The sequence below is a fragment of the Lonchura striata genome, chromosome 10 (assembly GCF_050655825.1).
Source record: "Lonchura striata isolate lonStrDom1 chromosome 10, ASM5065582v1, whole genome shotgun sequence".
NCBI classification, from domain to species: domain Eukaryota; kingdom Metazoa; phylum Chordata; class Aves; order Passeriformes; family Estrildidae; genus Lonchura; species Lonchura striata.
In genome coordinates, this window is record NC_140712.1 from 6123464 (window position 1) to 6145745 (window position 22282).

Below are 22282 nucleotides of genomic sequence, written 5' to 3' on the forward strand. Positions count from 1 at the left end.
AGCAAACACACATCCTTCACAACTGGGATTCACGGTCTACAAACACTTTATTTAAGATACAAAATTATTCCTTTAGACACCTGGGTCTGCATTCTGCTCAGGGAGCACCTGGCAGCTGCAGCCACAAGATCGGGGAGAGCTTCTCAGCATCTCCTCCCCACCTACAGCCCCTCTCCCAGCTCCCCCAGCTGCTGCTGCTTCGCTCCTCAGGCAGAAGTGCTCTGCCACTCAAAGTGACCATCCTCAGGGTCCTGCAGGGGACAGGGAAGAAGTCACTTTAAACAGCTCCAGGGAAGGCAGGAATGAGGGTCCCTTCCCTCCACAGCTCCCCACAGGTTTCTCCAGCCCCAGAGATCATCAGCAGGTAACAGAAGAACCTGTGAGCTGCAGAAACAGCAGCTCCCAGGCACAGCAGAAATTCCAAGGGCTGCAAAGGCCTCTCACCTCTGTCCAGAAGCCCTGGTTATCCATGTCCAACGTCTGGATCCCCACTCCAGGGTCTCTCCTGTGCCAAAGGGCTCTTCCATCCTGCCAGCCCAGCCTCTTGGTCCCCAGGCACTGGGGAGGAGAGCACAGGGGCTGCAGCCCTACCTGGCCCCACAGAGCCCCTCAGCCCACCCCACCCAAGGCCCCGGCTGCTGGTGCAGCCCAGCAGACAGAACTGGCCCTCACCACGAGCACGACGGGCGCAGCGATGATGCAGAGGCCACCGATGGCCACGATGGCCACTCCGTAAGCTGGGAAGCCCGGCTGGGGCCTGGGAGGGTCCAGGGTGTCCTCTGGAGCAGAGCACAGCTTTTAGAGCCCGGGGCAGCCAGCTCTGCCCCACGGGGTGCCAGCCACCCCCTCTGCTCCAGGACAAACACAGGGGATTGCAGAACACCCGCTCCACGCCCTCCATGCCCTTTCCTCCCATCCCACACCAGTCCTGCAGCAGAAGGTCTCCAGCCCCACTGCCCCAGGCTATGCAGAGGGCCAGGGCACAGCTGCTGCTGGAATTTCACTTTCTGCTCAGCACACCAGCCAAGACAGCAGAGCCTCTCTGCACAGCAGGGACCAGGATGGGCTCAGCTGTGGATCTGCTCTGCCCACAGTGGAGGCCTGGGGCCTGTGGAGCTCACAGAACCACGGCCCAGAGGGGAGCTCACCTCCCACAGACAGAGAGTGTGGATCCACCTGGATGTCAGAGCCAGCCAGAGCCTGCTTTGGCCCGACCGAGCGCACAAGTGTCTCCAGAACCTCCACGCTGGTGGGAGCGGGGTGACGGAAGATCACCTTCCCATGGCAGATCAAGGAGCCAGGCCTGCAGACAGGGTTGGGAGCAGCTCCAGCAGCTGCCAGTCCCACCATGACCCCACAGAGCCATGGGGTGGGCACTGCCAGCCTCCTCCCAGGGGGTTTTGCTCAATAGGAAGAGATCTCTGCACTCAGGGAGCCCTGGGAAGGAAGGGACATCCCTGGAGGTGCAGCACATCACCACTGATCCAATGGCTTCATGCTTGACCTCAGCTTCCCCTGCAAAGCTTTCTGCAGCCAAAACCTGCAGCTGTCAGCCGTGAGCTGCTGGCTGATATCTGAAGGGAGACCTCCCTGGCCCAGCAGAAAGAACCCCTGCCCCACTCACAGGAATCCTTTCATGATCGCTGTCAGGAAGGTGGGGTAATCCCTCAGGGCTCTCGCCACCTGGAAGAAAGGCTGTGCTCAGCTCAGCTCTTTGGACACCCCAGATCAGCCCCTCTTCCCCCCGTGCCTCTTCCTCTCACCCAGCTGGGGGGACCTTCATCCCCTCTTGCCAGCAGCCCCATTCCTACCGCATGGCCAAGGTCCCTGGAGAGATTGTGGTGCTCGGCAGAGAGCGGATCCTGGAGCTCCTGGCTGAAGTGTCTGTTGGTGACCACCAAGGAGAGAGGGTACACGTGCAGATCCAGCTGGGACCCTGAAGGAGCAAGGAACAAGCGCTGGTGGGGCAGATTTGGCAGCCACCCTGCCCACAGCACAGCCGGGGACTGTCCTTACCCTCCACCGAGAGGGAGCTCAGGTCCAGGGAGAGGCCCGAGAGCACAGTCAGGGCTTCCAGAACCTCCGCAACGTCAGCATGGACAACTGTGTCTAGGTAGAGGTCTCCAGTGATCTCCGTGTTCCCACCCAGCTCTCTGAGGGGAGAGAAGAGCTCTGAGCAAGGCAGGAGGGTTGGGGCCAGCTCCAGCACCTTTCCTGCTGCTTTTCCCCTGAGAGCCACACAAGGTGCTCAGTTACACTTTGCTCCAGCTGCACATCCCCTCCCAGCTGATCCCATCCTCTCCCTCCTTGCAGCACAACTCATCAGCTGCAGAGGGCACAGGAGAGAGTGAAGGCAGGGAAATGAAGAGGTTGGCAGAGGAGGGGCTGCATCCCATACCTGAGCTGGGAGATGGTGAAGCTCCTGACGTGGTAGAGGGCACTGACAGCTGCAGTTACCTGAGCAGGGAGAAGACAACAGCTCACACCTTCCCCTGTTTAGCACAGGTTACTCCAGCCCCGGGCAGCCTGTGCCCATTCCCCCAGCAGCACCCTTGGGAGGAGCCCCCCAGGCCTGGCATACCTCTCTGACCAGCCTCTCCAGAGGATCCATCCCGCTCAGTCCAAGCTGGGAGCCAGTGAGGGAGATGGACAGCTTCTCGGGCTCCAGGTTCTCCAGGCTGAAGCCTAAGGGAGTTTGGAAGAGTCCTGTTCATTCCTGTTCCTCCAGCTCCCTTGGCAAATACTGCTTAGCCTTGGGCTCATCCCTGGCCACACCCCAAGGGCAGGAAGCAGCAGGGCACTGAGCCAGGAGGAATCCCTTTGGATGTGGGAAGGGGTTGGGATGTGGCATTTCCCAGCACAGGAGAGCCGGGGCAGAGAGGGGAGGCCAGGGAGCCCAGCAGAAGCCGTGGCCCACACAGGCCCAGCTGCTCCAGATGTGCACTCCACCACCCTTGACACCCTCACACCGCTTTCACAGAGGCCAGGAGAAGGGATGTCAGGGAAGGAAAAGCCTGGAACCCAAACTGCGCGGCTTTGGGCTTTGAGGGAGGCACGAGGAGGGTGCTTGGCAGCAGCAGCCCTGCTGTGGGAAGAGCTTCAGGACTTACCACCCGACTGGACAGACTGGGGCTCCAGCTCCCAGCTGAAGATGCTCCTGCCCTTGCTGGCCTCTGTGACGACTGTGCGGATGAGGTGGGAGCTGGTGGGAGCAGGAGCATCCCCCCGGAACAGAACCTCCCCTCGCACCACCACGGAGCCATTCCTGGCAGGGAGAGGAGACAGTGGCAGCACACCTGATGCCTCTTTTTTCTCAGGTGCTTTTATCCAGGAACTCAGACAGGGATCCCTTGGGAGGATGACACAGTGAGGAAGTGCAGCCCCTCACAATGACCTGTCTGCAGCATTTCCCTGTATAACCCTTCCCTCCAAGCCACACCTGCAGCAGCTTGGACAGAAACAGAGACCACTGCTTCTTCCAGCAGGATCCACCTTTATTACACACACTCCAGTATTTATATTTCTGCTATGGGAAAGGTTGAAGAAAGTCCCAGGAACACCCAGGAGGAAAGCCAAAACAGCCTACACCAACAAACATTGCTTAGAGCAGAGGTTGCTGCCCTTATCAGCCATTCACACCAACATCCACCTCCCAGCCTTGTGGGAGCAAAGGAACAACATTCACACGTGCTGTTTGTGTCTGCAGCCATTCCTCGGGCATGCACCTTTCCCAAGAGAACAGAGTCTCTGGCAAAGTGAAGTGTAACCAGTTGCTCTTCCACACAGGACTCCCTTAGGGCCAGGGTGGCTCCCTCAGGCCACTGCTGCTTCAGAACCCAGCCCCCAGAGCAGCTGCACACTCACAGGAACTCGAGGACATTGGCCTGCAGGAAGCTCTGGTAGCTGGACAGCATCTGCTTGAGCTGGAAGGGAGAAGCAGCTGGTAATGAATTGGGAAGGTTTCCCAAGCTCCCCCTGTGAAGGGGACATGGACAAAGAGGGGACAATAAACTGAGGGAAGTCAGCTCAGCCTGCCCGGGACAGCACCCAGGCACCCCAGCGAGTGCCAGCCCACTGGGAATGCCAGGGATGAGCTGGGACACCCAGAGCAGCCACAGCAGCCTGGCAATAGTACCATGTGCCATGGCCCTGGGGGCTGCCAGAGGTGAGGGGAGCCCAGTCCCACCTCAGACCAAGCTCCAGCAGAGCAGTGCCAGGGGTTCACCCACCTCCACCATGCCCAGGTGGGCAACACCCACCCAAGGGCTGCTGCAGCACACGGGCTGCTCCCCCAGCGGGGCCGGGCACCACCCCGCAGCCCAAAGTGCCAAAAGTGTCCCAGCACCTGCAGCACCCACCATCAGTGTCACATCTGCCTCCAGCTGCCGGTAGCTCGGGGAGTTCCTGCTGCCCAGAGCCGGGGCGTAAGCGATGCCCAGCAGCCGGAATCGCAGGGGCAGCACGTGCACAGGCGCTGCGGGCAGGGGGCGGCTGGAGGGGTGGGGTGCAGGGGCTTCCATCCCTGTGGAGCCAGCTCTGCCCTCGCTCAGCAGCTCCGCCGGGCTGGAGGCCGCTCTGCTGGCTGCAGGGAGAGGCTCCGTGGCTGGGCAGGAGTGCTGGGAAGCGCTGGGGCCACTGGACACGACGTGGGCATCGAGGGCAGCTCCTGTGGGCACTGCCAGGCTCTGGGAGCTGAGCAGGGAGCTGGCCACACGCCCAGCTCCAGGAGAAGCCGGCGGGCAGGATGGAGATGTCACGCTGCTGCGGGTGGCAGGGCGGTGCCCAGGCTCAGGGCCACGCTGCAGAGCTGGCTGTGGGGAGCAGGGGGGAGGCACAGAGCCTGGGCTGGCAGGGCCGGGCCCTGCAGGTCCTGCTGCAGTGGGAACAGGGCCCACGGGTGCTGTCCCGGGCTTGCTGGGCCTGGATCCTCCCATCAGAGCCCTCTGCCCAAGCTCTGCGATGGCACCAGTGGCTGTGGAGCTCATCCCAGGCACGGTGGGACCTGCAGGGCTGGGAGCCCTGGGCTGTGCTGGGCAGGCTGCAGGGGACACTGGCTGTGCAGGAGGAGAAGGCCACTCACTCTGTGTCCCCGAGGGGAGAGCAGGAGCCCCAGAGGCCACCGTGGGCAGGGAGGAAGGCAGCCCATGCTGACTGTGGGCAACAGGAGCTGTGGCAGGGGTAGGAAGTGATGCCAGGACAGCACCCAGGAGTCCAGAGCCATTTCCTGGAACCTGGGCCTGCAGAACACCCACCGAGGGAGCAGCTGGCCCAGGCAGGGCAGTGCCAGCAGTGCCCCAGAGCCCCTCCAGGGTCAGGGCAGGGGGCACCCCCACCGTGCCAGGGCTCAGCCCGGCCGAGCTGGGTGTCCCTTGCCTGGGCAGAGCAGAGGCCACCTCCTGCTCTGCCGTGCTGGGGCTCCAGGAGCCAGCACCCGTCAGGGTCCCTGTGGGGACACCGGGTGGGACCCGAGACCCTGCAGCTGTCCCTCGGAGCGGCAGCACTGGGCTGGGTGCCCCCCAGGTCACTGCAGCCCCTGCAGATGGGCCGGGGGCAGCTGTGGGGAGGGAAGGAGGCTGCAGCCGTGCCCGGGAGGTGGCAGGGACCCCAGCAGCCGCCTCACTCCAAGCTCTGGAGGTGGCCTCAGAGCCCCTCGGTGGGCTCTGGGGCTCGGCTGTGCCCGCTCGCTGCCCCGGGCCAGCAGCTGAAGTCACTGCTGGCATCCGTGTGGCACCAGGTGAGGCCGGTCCTGCTCTGCGCCAGGAGCCAGGACTGGGGACACCCTCGGGCTGGCAGAGCCCGGCCGGGGCAGCAGGCTCCCTTCTGCCAGGCCTCTGTGTGAGGGACAGCCCGACGGGCACTGCTGTGCCCGGCCTGAGCCCTTCCCTGCGCCCAGGGCCGGGCTGCCGCTGCAGGGAGCTCCGAGGTGTCCGTGTGGCCGCAGGCCCTGGCCCCAGGCTCTGTCCCCCGGCGCCTGTCCCAGGGGCCACAACTCCCGGGAGCCCCGGGAGGCAGCCCGAGGAGAGGAGGTGCCCCCGAGCTGTCCCCAGACTGTCCCCCGCCCCTCGCCGGGAGGCCGAGGAGCCCGGGGCACCCCCGGGGACAGCAGCCGCAGCGCCCCGGCCGCAGGGGACAGCAGTGGCACACACGCACACGGCCAGCAGCAGGAAGGCTCCGCACCGCAGCCTGCGGGCAGGGACAGCCCCGCGGGCAGCAGGACACGGGGCTGTGCCCGCAGCCCCTTCCCTCTCCGCTCGGAGCAGCGTTCCTGCCCGCGGGGCAGCAGCAGCGGCCGGGGGCCTCGGTGCCCCAACCCCTCGGCTCATCCTGGCAGGGCCACGGCCAGAGCTCAGCTGTGGAGAGGGACAGCAGCAGATTTAGAGTGGGGCTCTGCAGCTCCCACATCCCAGGCCCCGGCCCCTTCCCAAGCTCCCCATCCCCAGAGCTCCTTATTAAACCCCCTCCTGCTCCCCAGCAGCCTCCCGGCTCAGGAACGCCTGTGCCAAGCCTCAGCACCTCCTGGGAAGCTCCCAGGGCAGCACAGGGATGGAACCAGCCCTGGGCTCAGACACGGCCTCATTCCCTGCCCCAAACACCCACCTGGCCCCCAGAAACCTCCCCAAGGAGGGCCTGGACCAGCAGCACCCCTCACCCGGCAGCACCCCTCACCCGGCAGCACCCCTCACCCGGCAGCACCCCTGCAGAAGAGATCACCAAGGCCTAGCCAGAGCCTGCCTTTTATCTGGATTCCCAGCGGGAGGATGTGGCTCCGTTCCAGCTGTTCCCAATTAACACACAAACTCCTCTGCACTCTCCCAGGTGCAGCTGGAGGGGTCTCAGCTTCCCTCTGCTCCTCCTGCAGCACTCAGCAGCAGCAGGAGGCGCTGGGCCTGTCCCTCTGGGCAGGATGATCCCCAAACCCTGCTGCTGCTCCCAAAAACTCCCTGTTTGTGAGGTTGTGGCAGTGCTCACCTGCTGGGCTGCCCTGGCTGGGGCTGACAGAGGTGGATTGCAGCACTTGGCCTTTGGGATCAGGCAGGTTCTGTGCCTGGAGGGGGCTCACGAGGGGGAGGGACTCAGGGGCCCCACTGGGTCAGCCCAGGCTGCATCCCTGAGCACCCCAGACTCTCCTGCCCAGTTTCTGATGCTCAGACTCCCACCAGCACCCTCTTCCCAGGCTGTCACCTGGGGGGTTTGTGGAGCCTGGGATGTGCTCCTGTGGTGGCATCCTGGACACTGGATCCAGCCTGCAGTGATGGGACAGAGGGGCTGGGCACAGCACTCGTGGCTTATTGAAGTGCATCAGAGTTTGGGGACCCTCCAACCCCCCGAGATCCCGTTGTGCCCACACTGGGAAGCAGAAACAGAACCAGGGCATGTCTCGAAAGAAGCCAAACTCTTTTAAACCAGGTGAGGCAACTCTTCATATTACAAAAAAACTACATAAAGAGAAGGAACTTTTTTTCCTGGAACCTTATATATGTACAAAACCAACATTATTTACAAACACTGCTTTCTGAATCACTGTGCACAGGCATGGAGTGGTGGGGGGAGTGAGGAGAACAGCAGCATACCCCTTACCCATCCCATCCACAGCCACCCCATCCCCACAATAAAACAGGCAGGCACCACAGAAATCTCCCAGTAGGTCACACACCTTTTGGCTAAAATAAGTACAGTTTGGGTAGGGTCATTTCTACCCATACCCCCCACCCATCCCCCCATCTTCTTAGTTTAAAATAAATATCCCCTGTAGTGAAATGAAACTTGAGTAACCCTTGTTTTGTTCCTCCATGCCCTGCAGCAGCTTGAAGAACACCTGAGCAATGAGTTTTTAAGGCCTCTGTTGTGTACCCTGCTGCAGCCCCCCAGGGTGAGGGGCTGTCCCTTAGTGCTGGGATGCCAACGTCCCTCCTGGCATGCCCGTAGCCCTTTGGGATGAAAGGATCCCTCCTTCCAAGGTCTGGCACCAAGGTGGTCCCTAAACGTGCATCTCCCATGTTCTCCTTTGGGACAGGATCTGGGATGCAAAGCGATTTGGTTTTCTTTTCTTTAAGAGTCTTTAAACTTTTCTTGCAGCTTTTTAGTTTAAATAAAAAGACACATATAAATTACTATATTTAAAGAAAAGAACAACCCAAAACACGTGACCTGAAGGCAGCAGCTCCTTATAAAGGTAAATCCAGAACATTTGTAAAATGTCTTCATTTATGATAAAAAATCTTAGTTTCAAACTATGGAAGTCATCATTCCCTTGCCCTTGCTGCTGTGCCAGCTCTTTGTGGCACTATAAAGGTGAAAATCCCAGAGGAAGGGGATGGTTATTGGGAATGGCGTGGATAAAGCAGGAGGGGGGATTCAGAGAGGAGGAGGTGGGATGTCATCCTTGCAGTCCCTTTTTCCAAGGCTGGGGACGGTGCTGTGGCCATCTCCATGCTCCTCTTGCTCCAGCTCCTCTGGACCTCCAGCCATTCCCTCTCAGCTCACCAGGGCAATCCTGGATGAAGGCAGGGCATGCACTGGAAGATGATCCGCTCAAAGAAAAGCATCTCCAGCTGCTGTGAGGGGCTCGAGCCCATGTGTGGGCCTGGATAACCCTCCAGCAGCATCCCTCTGTGTGTCCCTGGAGCACTCTGAGCTGTCCTCCACCTGAGCAGCATCCCCAGAGGGTCCCTAGCAAGGTGTGGGCATCCTGGAGGAGCCTGATGCAGGTGGAGCTGAGCACCTGCCTGCAGGGCTGCTGGTGGTCTCAGCATCCATGGCTCTGGGGACTCAGGACCTTCCCATTCCCATCACCGTTTGGCTGTTGCCCTTGGCACATTCCTCAGTGCCTCCTTTCCCTTGGCTTGTCCATGGCTGTCACTTTGCCATCAGTTTTCAGTGCCTCCATGCCAGGGCTACCTGAGAGAGGAAGGAGTGGTTAGGGAGGGCAGAAACCCACATCCCGAATATTCCCTGCTCCAGCACGGCCCAGGGAGCAGAGCCTTCCCAGCCAGCTCCAGCTGCTCATCATCACATGAAATCCACACACACACCTCCACAAAACAACAAAACAATCCCATCAGTTCCTACCAACCCACGTGGAAGAGGAGTTACCTACTTGGAAGGCTAGCTGAGCTTAAACCTGGAAGAAATAAAGTTGCTGTTACTGGCCTTGAGCAGCAACAAAAGGTTATCTGAACAGAGCAGTGAAGTCACCAGCTGGATGGGACAGCCATGGGTCTGACACTGCTCCCGTGGATGGGCAGAAGTGGTCTGGAACTGTCTGAAACCTCCTCAATACCCCCAGGATAAGTTTTCTCCCTTCCAGCTGAAACTTGCCCCCTCCACAGCCCACAGAGGAAAAGCTGGGCAGAACCCTCGGGAGGACAGGGATGCTGAGGCACCTTTGGCTGCTCCCCAGCAGCAGCAGCAGCAACACCTGGAGGGCAAGCACAGCTGGAACATCCCTGGGAGAGCCCCAGGGACCCATCCCCAGGAGATGCAGGGCTACCTACCGAGCCGCTGCCGGATGGAGTTGTGCCAGTGCAGGTTGAGCAGGTCAGGGTAGATTTCAGGAAGCCACTTGATGGCCAGGAGCTTCAGCATGCGGGAGGTGCAGCTCTTCAGCTCCAGGTCCCTCAGGTGCCTCTCCTCCGAGAGGGTGGTGGGACGCAGCTCCACCTTGTGCTTCTGCAGCACTTGGTCCACGAAGCTCCCGGGCAGCGTTGGGAAGAGCTTCTCCTTCACCACGTGGATGGGGATGAAGATGGCTCCTGCCCGGACGACGTGGGGGAAAGGGCAAGCGGACATGAAGGTCTTCAGCTGGGAGAGCAGGTCAGTGAGGAGCCTGGCCACGTCCTGGAAAGCCAGCCAGATCTCCTTGCCGTTGCTGGGCTTCTGAGGACTGGGAGCCTTGGAGCCGTTCTTGGGGCGGGGCAGGGATTTGGGCATCTCTCCCAGCTCTTCTGCCCGCTCAGCTTTCTTCAGCCACTCCTGCAGGAGCTCCGGGGAGGAGCGGGACACTGAGCCTGAAATCGTGTCACAGAGCAAGGTGTGCAGGGAGGTGAAGTACTGCCCCGAGGGGGTCTGTGAGGGGAGAACACCAACCTTCTGGACCACCACCACCTTCTCCTCCACCGGAGTGGAGGGGGCATTGGGAACCAGGATCTGGGGAGGGTTTGGGGCCAGGATGATGCTGAGCTGGGGGCCAGGCTGTAGGAACAGGGGGGTGCTGGATGGAGAGGAAGCTGGGTGAGCTGGTGTGGGGGTGCTGCTGGGGGGGCTGGGTTGGGGGGCTTGAGAGCTGCCATCCTGCTGGGTGGGCTCAGTGCTGGCTGGGAGGGAGGGCAGCAGCTTGTATTTTTGGAACATGAAGTTGGCTGAGCTCTGGAAGCTGCTCTTGTCTCCAGAGTCCACCTCAGGCCCCCGTGGCTGTGCACCCTCTGCCAACCCCACCTTCCCTCCTGCAGCCTCTTTCTCCTCCTTATCATCTCGGTCCAGTGTCCCCTCCGCACAGCCAGGGGCTCTCTGGGTGTCCCCAGCTTCCACCAGTCTCTTCTTGAAGCTAAGGTCCAGCACCATTTCCTTAGGGGGTGGCTCCTCAGTGCCCACCCTGTCAGGGCTGCCCTCCTGAGACTCCAGCTCTTGGGCCTCAGCCTTTGGCTTTTTAGGGATGCTCCCGTAACAACTTTCCTCTTGGCTCTGCACTGCATCACTGCCTGACCTCAGGCTGGACACCACTGAGACGTCTCTGAGGGCAGCAGGCTCCTGGCTGCCACCCGTGTTTTGGGGTGAGGAGTCCTCCCACAGATGGTTCCTGCAGAACAGAATGGGGTCTGTGACCTTGGCCCTCTCCAGATACTCCTGGTAGGGTGCCAGGCTGAAGACATTGTGGATCACAGGCATTGGTGGGGAGGATGACAAAGCCTTGGTGTCCCTCAGCTCTTCCAGCTCTTTGACGGGGGTCACGGACAGAGAAGGGCGGAGGAGCTCCTTGGCTGGATCCTTGACCTTGCAGGCATTTTCTTCCCCTGGTCCCCCATGGGGGGTGTCCTGAGGGGCTGGGCTGCTCTTCCTCCTCCCTGGGCACAGGTGCTCCTCCTCCCTTTGCCTGGGTTTCTCCCAGCTCCCTCCTCTCTCGGGAAGTGTCTCAGCCAGTCCACCGGAGCCCCCAGAAATCCTCTCTGGGGTGCAGACAGGCTGGAAAGCGCTGCTGTGCCTCGGTGCTGCTCGCCACTGCGGACTGTCTGCCCCGTGCTGCTCACAGCCCGGCTCCGTGCCGGGAAAGGAGGCCTGGAACGCGGATGCATCGCCCGGGCTGATGGCAAACCCTGGGTACCCGGTGTTCCTGGGCAGCTCGGCATCCCTGGGTGCCTCAGCATCCCTCAGCGCTGCCCCCAGCCTGCCACCCGCTGTCCTCGGCACGTAGGGCTCCAAGGGGCTGGGAAAAAAACTGCTGGGATCTTGGGGCTGGAGGCAGGTGCCGGGAAAGGGCTCCCTGCTTGCCACGTAGCCAAAGCTGGGCAGGGCACTGGGCTCCCCGGCACTGGGAGCTGGGGGGTGGTAGAGGGGGCCAGCTCTGTGGGGTGACAGCGGGTAAGGGTGAGGTGGGTAGCACATTGCTGACCTCTCCTGCATCACTGGGCTGCTGTCAGGCAGCTGGAGCTTGGGCCAGGGGTCCAAGCTGAGGCTGGGGACCTCTGGCACCTTCTTCTGGCTCTGGGCAGAAGGATAACTTGCTTCCAGGAACGGGGTGCTGGGGGGTGGCCCAACGTTATCAAAGGTGACACAGTAGTGGGGTAAGGCAGCAGGGGAGCTCAGCTGCTCCCTGGAAGGCAGGGCCAGGCTGGAGGGCAGCAGCAGGAGGCTGTGCTCGGCGCAGGGATCGCTCCTGTGGGGCTCGCTGAGGTGCAGAGGGTGGGTGGCAGGGGGCAGGGCCCAGTTCGCCTCACCTGGTCGCTGCTTCAGGCTCTCTGCTTGTTTCCCGAGTAGCAGAGCCATCCTGGGAGCCAAGAAGGAGGCGGGAGCACCGTACACTGGCTTGGGGACTGCTAGGGGAACTGCCTTCTTCACCACCACCGGCTTCTTCACTGGCAAGGGGCACCTGGGACTGTCCAGCTTCTTTCTGGCCATCAGCTGCTCCTGTCTTATCAGGCTGCCCTTGCTCTTGTGGCTGCCCGGGGGCTGCAGCCTGGTGTCAAGGCTCTCTGGTGGGTATGGCAGGAAGCTCAGCAGTGTCCCCTCAGCTGGCACGGGCTGGCTCAGGGCACCGGGGCTGTAGTGCAGGTAGGCAGGCGTGGGGCTCCAGCCAGCTGGGGGCTGCTGCAGTGGGCAGGCAAAGTAGGAGCCCTTGTAGCTGAAATGGCTTGCAGAGCCCGGGTGGGGCACAGGGCTGCATGTGCCTGGGATTTGCCTGGGCAGGAAGCCGGTGGCAGGCTCCAGACGAGGCAGCTTCTTGAGAATCACAGGGTCTGCAGGCTGTGAGCACCGTTTTGAGGCCATTTATAGGTTGGTGCCAGTGTCCCCACAGGAGAGCTGAGCTGGCCTTCCTGCAAAAGAGAGAGAGTAAGTGTCCTGGTTTGAAGAGCAAAACCAGTGAGAGGCTCTAAGTCAGATATACAATTTACTAGGAAAAACGGAATGAAGAACTAAATACATACAATAGCACAAAAGAACAACTGACAGAGTTTTTGATACAACCTGACACTTGCTGGCTAGGGCAGTGGTGGCAGATATGGTTCTGTCCAAGCAGTGGTCCTGTAGACTGATGTAGTTTCTCTCTGGAGGTCCAGTGTAGAGAAGGTCTCAGCTGTTCCTCTTGGAAGACGGGATCTCCTTGCTGTCTGCACAACCCCGCTTATATCCTTGATGGCATCGTTTGGCTCCTCCCTCTGGGCGGAGCATCTCACAATAGAATGCTGTGATCTTATCAGTCATGTGGCCAAAAGAATGGGTCTTCCTGGAGGGACATCGTTTGGCTCCTCCCTCTGGGCGGAGCATCTCACAATAGAATGCTGTGATCTTATCAGTCATGTGGCCAAAAGAATAGCTCCTCCTGGGGGGCCTTATCTCTGAGTCACGAGATAAGGGACAAAAAAAACCTAGGAATTGCAGCTGGAGGTGGTAATGGAATTAACGTCAATATTATACCCTAGGACACCTTTAAACAACCTGGTGTTTGGTATTGCACAGTTTAAAACTGATAAAAGCCAAGCAAAGCTCAAAAGGCACAGCTGATGTGCTGTGGGCACTGCCCAGTGGATCATCCCGTAAGGATGGAGAGCAGGGGGAATCTGGCGGAGGAGTGAGTGCCACTTCAGGAGTGCGGGCAGAAAGGACGGGCAAGAACCGACAGGAGAGCGGCTGTTACCAGAGCCCCCTGTCCCTGTGGCACCGTCCTGCCATGCCACCAGACCTCCTCTGCCACCGGCAGCAGACGCGTTTGTGCTGCAGGCGAGCCCGCCCGTGTCGTGGCCACGGGAGCCATCGCTGTGCTCCGCGCTCCATATCGCCGGTGTCGGGCTCGGCACACCCCTGCCTGCGGCTGCAGCCCGGCCACCGCTCGGCACACCCGCCAACGCCACGAGCAGAGCCCAGAGGGAAGCGGCAGCCGGTGCTGAAGCGCTGGTGGGAGGTTGCTGGTGCCCAGGACCACGGGACATGGTACCCTGCCACATGCACAGCCAGGGCTCGAGAAGTCCAAGGGACGCTTTTCATTATTAAGCTCACAACATCCTAACGGAGGGAAACCAAGCTATCACACTCTTGCTGACCCGTGAGAGAACGCTTCTGCCACACTGCCGGTATCGGTCACCAAATCTGCCTACAATCTGGTCAGCTTCTGGAGGCAGGTAAAGCTGATTGCCGTTGCGGATGGGGATCTCAAAGGTGCGGAAAATATCTCTGTGCCCGTGCCCCCACTGCCATCGACTGACTCACAGCCTGCGGGTGGGATGACTGGTGCTGACACCTGACAAGTACGTTTCCCTAAATGACAGGTCCTCTCTGAACTGTGCCAGCCGGGCTCCAAACACACACTGTGGTCTCTGGCAGTAGCAAGGATGTTAGTGTTTCTTACTGCCAATGAGATGACACCTTCAGATATTAAACAGACAGTGAAGCTGCTTCGTACCTCAGTTCAATGCATGATGTTCGAGTCCACCTGGCAGCGATATGCAGAGGATCGAGGGCAGCGCAATTTAGAGGTACTGCAGCAAGATCCACCCTTTGGGGCTGGGGATTCTCAGCTTATGGGACTGCCCCCCGTTGACAATCCTCAGTTAAAGGCACGCCTACGTCCTTGAATATTAGTACAGGCAAAACACTTGGGGATACAAGCCCTGCTGAATGTTGCAGACATGGCCACACCAACCCAGAGGTATTCCATGATCAAACAGGGCCTCAAGGACCCATACATGCAATTCATAGAGAGGACACGAAATGCTGTCACAATCTGCTAGTACAAGCAGGGGTTGTGATGGTTTGTTTTACCAATCTCAGAGTGCAGAAGACACACAGCAGGGGCTTTCAGTATTAATCAAAACAAATGCACCTTTTATTGAGTGCCCACAGCAAATGTGATAGAAGGATTAGAAAGGAGATAAAAGCTAGATAGAGAGAGAGAAAGAGGTGGGAGGGGGTAAGAGCTACCAACAGACACAAAATCCTCGTCGTCCAGCCAGCCAATAGGTCTGCCTTGTCACATCAGGGAGAACCTCAAACTCTTTGGTTAACTCAGGGGTCTTTTATAGTCTTCTGCCAGGGCGGGGGAACAGGAAGGTATGTGGAGGGAACAGGTACAGGACAGTGGAGAATCAGTCCATTGAGAACAAGTACAGACAGTCCAGTTCCGAACAGGACAAACCAGTCCCAGCAGTGAGCAGGACCCATTGTTTCACGGTTCCCATGGGAAAGCAGTCTTGGTCCAGCGAGCACATCTGCAGGTAACACTTGGCAGACATCCCACTTCAGTCAGGCCAGTGCCCCTGTGTTAGAATTTCAAGGGTCGCAGTCCTTAGGGGGGCTTCAATCTGCATTCTTGATGGTGCTCGTGAGGCAGACGAGGGATCTTTGAACTGTCTCTTACAGATGCCATGGAAAAGCAAGTAATAAATAATGATGCAAGAAATCAATTAATTGAAAATTGGCATGGGATAGTGCAAATGAGGACTGCAAAAGGGCTATAGATTTATTACCAAAAGAAAATCCATCCTTAAATAAGTTAATTAATATACATGCTAAAATTGGGGCTGAATCAGAGAGTATTGCTTTGTTAGCTGATTCTGTCTTGGTTTGAAAGACAAGTGTCTGCTAATGAAGGAAGGAGTCTCCCTTGAAATGGAAAATGTAAACCCCCTCTCTACAATTGTTACAGTTTAGAATTTAAGGGGCTCTCAGGCAAAGATATGAGAATAGATATAGCAGTTCTTCACTGGTATGTATAAATTTTAAAAATCCCTACAATTTAATAGGAAAAGTAAAGTAAAATGCAGTAGTACCAAAACAAAACCCCACTGACAGAGTCAGAATTTGACTTGACACACTGGGGTCAGGGTGTTGGTAGCAGTCCGACTAAGTGGTGTCTGCAGTCTTCCTCAAGTGACAGGTGTGGTTCTGTTGAAGCAGTGATCCTTTAAAAGGCTGTCGTTTTCCTCTGAAGATCAAGTGGTGAAGTAGAAGGGTCTGGTCTTCCTCTGGGAATCCAGTGGAAAAGGCTGCCTGTGGTGTTTGAAATCTCAGATTATATCCAGGTAGGAATGCTTGGCTTCTTCCACTGGGTGGGGCATCTCACAATGGGATGATGTAATCTTATCAATCCTGCAGTGACACTCAATGGCCCATTGACAGAAGATATCTCCCCAAGGGAGGGTGAGTCATGGAAGAGATAAAGAACACTGCCCCGCCTGGTTTTAACAGATGGTGACAGAATACCATAGAATGCTTCTGGGGACATCTTGCATTGCAACTGAAGGTAACACACCAATGTTATGGCTGTGGGCAACAAGGTCATGTAAAAGCAAACTGCCCCTGTAAGTCTAACCCACTTGGGACAGATCAAAAGCAGAGGCATGATAGTTTTTAAACTTTAACAGTTTGTAAGAAAGTTAAATGCAATTTTCTTCGTTTGCGTAATTGGGTTATGAATGTGAATAGTGTGTGGCATACCACCCTGAGACGCCATGCTTGATGGCTCTCAGACATGCTTGAAAAATCCTTTTTGAAGGTATGTGGAATAGACAACAACTGCTAAGGCTAGACTTGTCAAGCTGGATGCAGAGCCTCACCAACCTAGGCTTATTATTTTTATCAATTATTTTGGACATAGTGCAGTGTTTATCATCCTTTTTGCAAAGGGCCCTGCAGGAGATGACAAACATTGCCTTGCCTTTAAAAACAGAAAGGGGAACCTGTGGTGGTTAACAGCTTGCCTGGAGGTCTCAGAGTTATAGGTAACCCTAATACCTCAACCAGTCTAGGGTGCTGGGGAATCTAATCTAGACAGTTATGGACACAGACCACTATTGGCCAGTAAGCCAGGTGGTAACTAAATTCAGCCAATCAGGACCATATGCATCCATGTGCATCATATTTCTGAAAAAGCATAAAGGGAACTGCACCCAAAATGATCTGCTGCCACATGAACCTCAAGTGTCAAGTCATGTGCCCATCCTGACTGCTAAAGGAGGACAGCCCAGGTCCTTGTTAAACGATCTTTGGGGCCTGATTAGAGTGAGAAAATTAATAATTGGGATTGATACATACATACATATATATATAAGGTTTATTTTATAACAATTTGGTTGCAGTGAAGCTGTTTTGGTTATTGTCTACTGTAATATGGCAATATAAAAGCATAAAAATAACACTTCAAAAATGCCTAAGGAAAAGAAAGAGAAGGGTAAGAGCAGAAGGATCCCACCACCCATGGATCTTCCAACAAGACTGGGAGGTTCCAATTCCACTGTGATGATCTATCTGGGGTGAGGGAAGTGCAGGAAACACAAATTCCATGGGTTGATAAAATGCTCAGTCTTGGTGGAAACGTCCAGGTACCTCTCCTGGGGCAGGGAGTTTTACTCTGGATGATGTCACCTCGGTGTGTTTGTTTGCCTGTGACACTTGGAAGTGTAGGTGCACTTGAGAGGCCAATGATGGCCCAGCAGAGGGGATGAAGATCTCCAGGCTAACCCTGAATGTCCCGGGAAGGGGAGTTTCAGCAGCTGAGCCACAAGAGCAGGGACACTGGCAGCACCAAAAAGCACCGTGGCACTGGGCAGGATTTGTCTCTTATCAGCCTCTGCCCTTATCTTGTCCAACAGGTAACTGCAGCCCCATGGGGGTGTGCCCTGTGCACCTGGGCAGTCCCTGCAAGTGCTCCATTGTTTGAGGCATTAACCATTGACATTCCAGCCTCTTGCACCACCCCGACCCAAACATTCCATCAGTTCTCCTCTGCTGCTGCTCACGCCAAATCTCCCACAGTGCTGATTTTCAATATAATGGGACAGAAGATCTTGTGATGTTTTGTTCAATTACTTTGTCCAGATTGCTCAGTTCTCCTGTTAATATCTCTGAAAAATGCAGCCTCATCATCATAGATTTCAAGCCTTCAGAGGCAGAACATGGAAGGTTAGTGCATCTCTTTTTTGTTCCAAATATACATAAATCCTTGCACAAACTCCCAGGATAAGTTTGGTTGAAACACAGTTTTACTTCTGTAACATAAAAAGCTTTTCCCACATTTTTTTTTTCTAGTAAAAAGACAAAATAAACTTAGCAAAAGTAGCAAAGCGTTAAACTTGTTTGACTAATATTTGGACTCCAAACAAGTTACTTCTGATGAAAACACCAATAAAACAACTATAATTATATCTGATAATCTTGGCACGAATTTTCAGTGCATCAGGCAGGCTTTGGCTCAGGACAGGGAATCTCTGCACATCCGAGTCCATTTCCACAGGGAATGTCACTGCAGGGCCAATAACTGTGTGTGCATTAATTGGAGGTGCACAGTCTTCTGTACACGTCCCACAGCGTGGCCAGTCCTGAGGGCTTTCATTGTGCAGGGATCTCCCTTCCCACAGGATGCCACCCTCCCTGCCAGCGGGGGAGTCCTGGGAGGCTGGCAGGGCTTTTCTCCATCCCTCTCCTTGGAAAAGTCCTGGGCAGCTCTGGCTGCTTTGGTTCTAGAGCTCAAAGAGCCTCTGCTGCAGGCAGCAGGGAGCAAAGCTGGGTCAGCTCAGGTGAGGAGCCAGCAGACACAGACATCGAGTGCCCCAAATTCCCATCCCGGCTTCACCTTGTAAAGCAAAGTGAGGTTTTTAGGGCCAGGCAGCAGCTCAGCCTCTCCTCAGGGGATTTGGGGCTGCTGTGGGGTGGGGCTGGCCCGCAGGGACAGGCGGTGGTGCCAGCAGGAGGAGCTGGCAGCCTGTCCCAGCACAGCCCTGCATCCCAAGAACCCCAGGTGTTCCCTGAGCTCACCTGGCACCACCCAGCGTCTCCTGAGCATCCCACTGAGACACCTGACCATCACCTGAGCCCCAGGAGCAGCACTGGAGCATCAGCCAGGATCCCCCAGCATCACCTGAGCATCCTGTACATCACCCAGGCAGCCAGGACAAACCTGAGCATCACTCAGCACCCTCCCAGCATGGCCAAATGTCACCCCCTGTCACCCAGCACGGCCCAGCAACCCCAAGCCCAGGGATGGACTCCCTGCAGGAGGATCTCTCCAGTTGTGGCTGTTTTTTTCCTCCTTTTGCGGCAGCGTTAGCAGAGGAGCCAAGGAGGAAATGGAGGAAGAGCACGTGGAGATAAGATAAAAGCCACATCAACAGCAGGGGAAACACAGTAGATATGGGGGGAGACTTGTGGGGGAGATAAGGGAGCGAGCCCCTGGTGCTGCTGCAGCTCTGCCAGGAGGGGACCAGAGCTCCCCAGCCCTGCCCAAAACAGCACAACTGAGGCTGCACCCCTCACTGAGCCCTCGCGGTGGGTTTCTCATGCCAGCTTCAGCAATTCATCACTTCCCAGGAAGGACACTGCTTCCCTGGAATCCCCTGGAAACCCCCACGGGAGCCGCGGGGCTTCCCTCCCTGCTTGCACCCTTGGAAGCAGCTCCCCCACATCAGTTCCCACAGTTTTATCCTCAGGATAATTCCCCGGGGTCATTCCCAAGACATGCAGTACCAGTGAAGGTTGCCAGCACTTTGATCCAGGCAAAACAGCTCCCTTCAAATGGAAGCAAGCTTGAAGAAAGCCCAGGCTGGATTATTTTCCTTTCAAAAGGGATCTCTAGGGAGGCTGGCGTTTAAATCCATTTCCCTGGGGAATGCAGGCATGGGATCCCTTCCCAGCTGTGGCAATGTTGGGGGTGGACAAGCTGGGACAGAAATCCAGCATCTTGTGAGTCCCGAAGTTTCCCCGCTGCTTCTTCCCTTTCGCTGAAGCCCCGGGGATCTGCAACTCCCCACCGTGGGGGGATTGTGACACTGGCCCCGCCGTCACCTCGGGATCGGGTGACACCACCGGCCACCATGCAGTCGCTCTGTTTCACCCAGCTCCCAGTTAAATTCGGGCTGGAGGGCGGCAGAGCAGGACGAGTGATCCCACTGCAGGCCCGGAGCCGGCACAGGGAATGTCTGATAGGGCTGAGCTCATTGACCAAATTCGGGAGAGGAGCTCCCTCTCTCCATGAAATCCAGCGGCATTTTGCCCAACCAGCGCCATCCCCACAGCTGCACCACGCCAGGAAAACTGCTCTGCTTTGGCTGTCACCATCAGCCTTTTCCCCCTGGGAATATCCCAGCCAGCGGGGGAGGAGGGGGACACGTGGGAATCAGCGCTGGAGATGCTTGCGAGAACCCCAACACGTGCAGCCAGGAATTCCAAAACCCCACAGCTGGGAAAAGCAGCGGGTGGAATAAACACAGCCCGTTATTGCTCTTCTTTAATCTTCTTTTCCTTTTTTCCCCTCTTCCCTCTTTTCAGGGCTTTTCCCACACGGGGCCGTTTGGCCGGGAGGAGTAAAAGTAAAACCAAGCGCAGAGGGAACCCGCGCCACCAGCAGCGAAACCTCCCTGAGAAGCTCCCGCGGGAGCCTTGCCTGCCGCCTTTCGGGTGTCCAAAGGACACGGGAGGGCTCCCGCTGCTCCTCGGCCTGCCAAGGCCGCTGGGAACACCTCAGACATCTCTTTTTGCCCCGACAGCTGCCAGCAATGCGCCCGTGTGCGCTGTCAGCGGGGCTCGCCGGCATTTCCTCCCCGCGATGCGATGCCCGGAGCGGAGCCTCTCCCCGCAGCCTCCCGCCTCCTCCATCGCCACGCGATGCCAAAACCAGCCGCCAGCCCCCGGCCAACCGCAGCAATCGAGCAAGAAAATCTCCCAGACCCGCTGCCAGGCAGCAGCCCCAGCCCCCGAGGTGCTGCGGCACGGGGGGTCCCGGGGTCTCCCCGACTCCAGCGGGAAGGAGGCGATTCCCCCGGCCCTTCAATCCTGCTTTCACAGCCTCGGGGCTTTGGGATCCCGCCCAGGAGGTCACCATTCCCACGTCCGGCGGGTTCGGACGAGCTCACCGGCATCGCTCCCCACAGCTTCGGTCATTTGGGGCAACAAACAAGAGGCGTCCGCCGTCCCCGCTCCCTCATTCCGCTTCTTGTCCCTTTTCCACCAAGTCTGCAGCTCCCGAGCTCCTCCCAGGCGGGCAAAAGCCCAGCCGGAGCCTTCCCGTGGACCAAGCCAGCTGCTTTTTAAGGCAGTATCCCTCTGGAACGCACGCACCAAGCCACGGCTTGTCTGCGATTAAAGCCGAAACCCCCCTCCCGCCAAGGAATATTCACTTTTATGTAAAAAACCCAAAACTTCAGGGAGCCATGGGCAGTCACCAGAAGGGCTCCGGGGCTGCGTCCCCTTCTACTCGGGGGATTCAAACCCCTCCAGAAGGCATCGATCCCGTTCCGGCCCATCGATGTCACTCACATCCCACGCTGGCCACGGTCACGGCTGGGACTCGCAGGCCCCCGCCAGAACACGAGCTGTGGATGTGGCAGGGCTGGGTGGCCGTGGCCACCTCTGTCCTTCTGTCCCCTCCGCACAGCCGCGGCCACCGCATCAGTGCGGGCAACACTCCGGCGACCCCCAGAATCAACCTCTCGCAGGAGCTGGAGCGCGCTCGGGCTGCGAATCAGCCGCAGGATCCCAGGTGTCCATAAATGGGTAAAACCCCGGGATCCGGAGCCTGGAACCCGTTTTTGCTGGCACGGCCCGAGGAGAAGCAGACGATCCCGAGGGAGGCGTGCAGGGGTCCCGCCCTGCTCGGGGCTTGCACCCGCCGAGGGAGCCCAAGGCGAGCGCGGCGCTGGCCGGGGGTGGCCCCGCCGCGCTGCCCCCGCATCCTCCGCTCCAGCGCGGCTCCTGCGGGACGCGCATCCCTCCGGGCCCGCACTCACCTGCGGCTGCGGCGCGGCGCCTCCCCCGGCGCATCGCTGCGGGCTCGGCTGGGGGCTCGGCGCGGACGGGGGAACGGGGGGCGCTGCCCCTGCTCGGCCGGCAGCCCGCCTTGTACGGAGGAAGTGGGAGGAGGAGGAGGAGGAGAAGGAGGAGGGCTGGGTGTGCGTATGGGCCGGCCGGAGGAGGGGAGGGGATGGGACGAGACAGCAGAGGACAGCCCAGGCAACGTGCGCTGAGCTGGTCGGGACTCTGTCCCCGCGCTCGGATCGGGGACACCCCCCGAGTTATGGGGGATACCCGCAGCCGGGGAGCCGCTGTAGGGAGGGTTCCCCGTTGCCGCGAGCCCCCCGTTATAGAGGAGGGGCCGCATGGAGAGCCCACCGTGAGGGGGGAGAGTTATTAAGAGCAGCCCTCATTGTATTGCGCCTCATTAAAGGGTCCCCCATTTTGTGGAGCCAGTGAAGGGGCCACCATTTCAGGCAGTCCCCATCAGGAACGAGCCTCCCATTTAGGGGGGACCCCGTTAGAGAGGGGCACTCTCCTTACAAGCAGTCCCCATGAGGGAGGGACCCCCTGAAGGACCCCCCCACTTACCGGCAGTGCCCATTCGGGACATGCCCCCAAATACAGGCACCCCCATAGGAGCGGACCCCCATCGAGGGGATCCCCCGGTGCAGGTGTTGAGGGTGAAGTCACGGCTCACGGAACACCATGCGGCTGTAGAACACCGAGGGCCCGGCATCAAGTCCGGACCGCCCAATCCAGTTCAGGGGCTCCACGGCCGCCTGAGTAACAAATTGGTCAAAAACACGAGCACAGATCACCCTGACAGCGAAGCCCTTCATATGTAACATTT

At 58.2% G+C, this 22282-nt stretch overlaps 2 protein-coding genes across 8 annotated transcripts; both read right to left on the reverse strand.

Moving 5' to 3' along the window:
- Positions 1 to 28: 28 nt before the first annotated feature.
- Positions 29 to 7220, reverse strand: LOC146766508 (uncharacterized). Of its 3 annotated transcripts, XM_085588484.1 has the most exons (12): positions 4359 to 7220; positions 3865 to 3923; positions 3111 to 3265; positions 2582 to 2685; positions 2399 to 2457; positions 2017 to 2153; positions 1812 to 1936; positions 1625 to 1683; positions 1149 to 1303; positions 673 to 779; positions 445 to 558; positions 29 to 251 (listed from the first exon to the last, which is right to left on the reverse strand). In XM_085588484.1, exons 1-12 carry the CDS (start codon positions 6321 to 6323, stop codon positions 207 to 209), a joined length of 3084 nt encoding a protein of 1027 aa, XP_085444610.1. In that variant the 5' UTR covers positions 6324 to 7220; the 3' UTR covers positions 29 to 206. The 3 variants fall into 3 exon arrangements, with proteins under 3 accessions (XP_085444610.1, XP_085444612.1, XP_085444611.1); XM_085588486.1 differs by lacking the exon at positions 1149 to 1303; XM_085588485.1 differs by lacking the exon at positions 673 to 779.
- Positions 7221 to 7376: 156 nt separating this feature from the next.
- On the reverse strand, positions 7377 to 22265 carry LOC144246947 (uncharacterized protein C15orf39 homolog). 5 transcript variants are annotated; one of them, XM_077785837.2, is made up of 3 exons: positions 21426 to 22265; positions 9495 to 12527; positions 7377 to 8894 (listed from the first exon to the last, which is right to left on the reverse strand). In XM_077785837.2, exons 2-3 carry the CDS (start codon positions 12478 to 12480, stop codon positions 8875 to 8877), a joined length of 3006 nt encoding a protein of 1001 aa, XP_077641963.1. In that variant the 5' UTR covers positions 12481 to 12527; positions 21426 to 22265; the 3' UTR covers positions 7377 to 8874. The 5 variants fall into 5 exon arrangements, with proteins under 5 accessions (XP_077641963.1, XP_077641961.1, XP_085444614.1 ...); XM_077785835.2 differs by having other exon boundaries at positions 9491 to 12527; XM_085588488.1 differs by lacking the exon at positions 21426 to 22265 and adding an exon at positions 20553 to 20690 and having other exon boundaries at positions 9491 to 12527.
- Between the last annotated feature and the right edge of the window lie 17 nt (positions 22266 to 22282).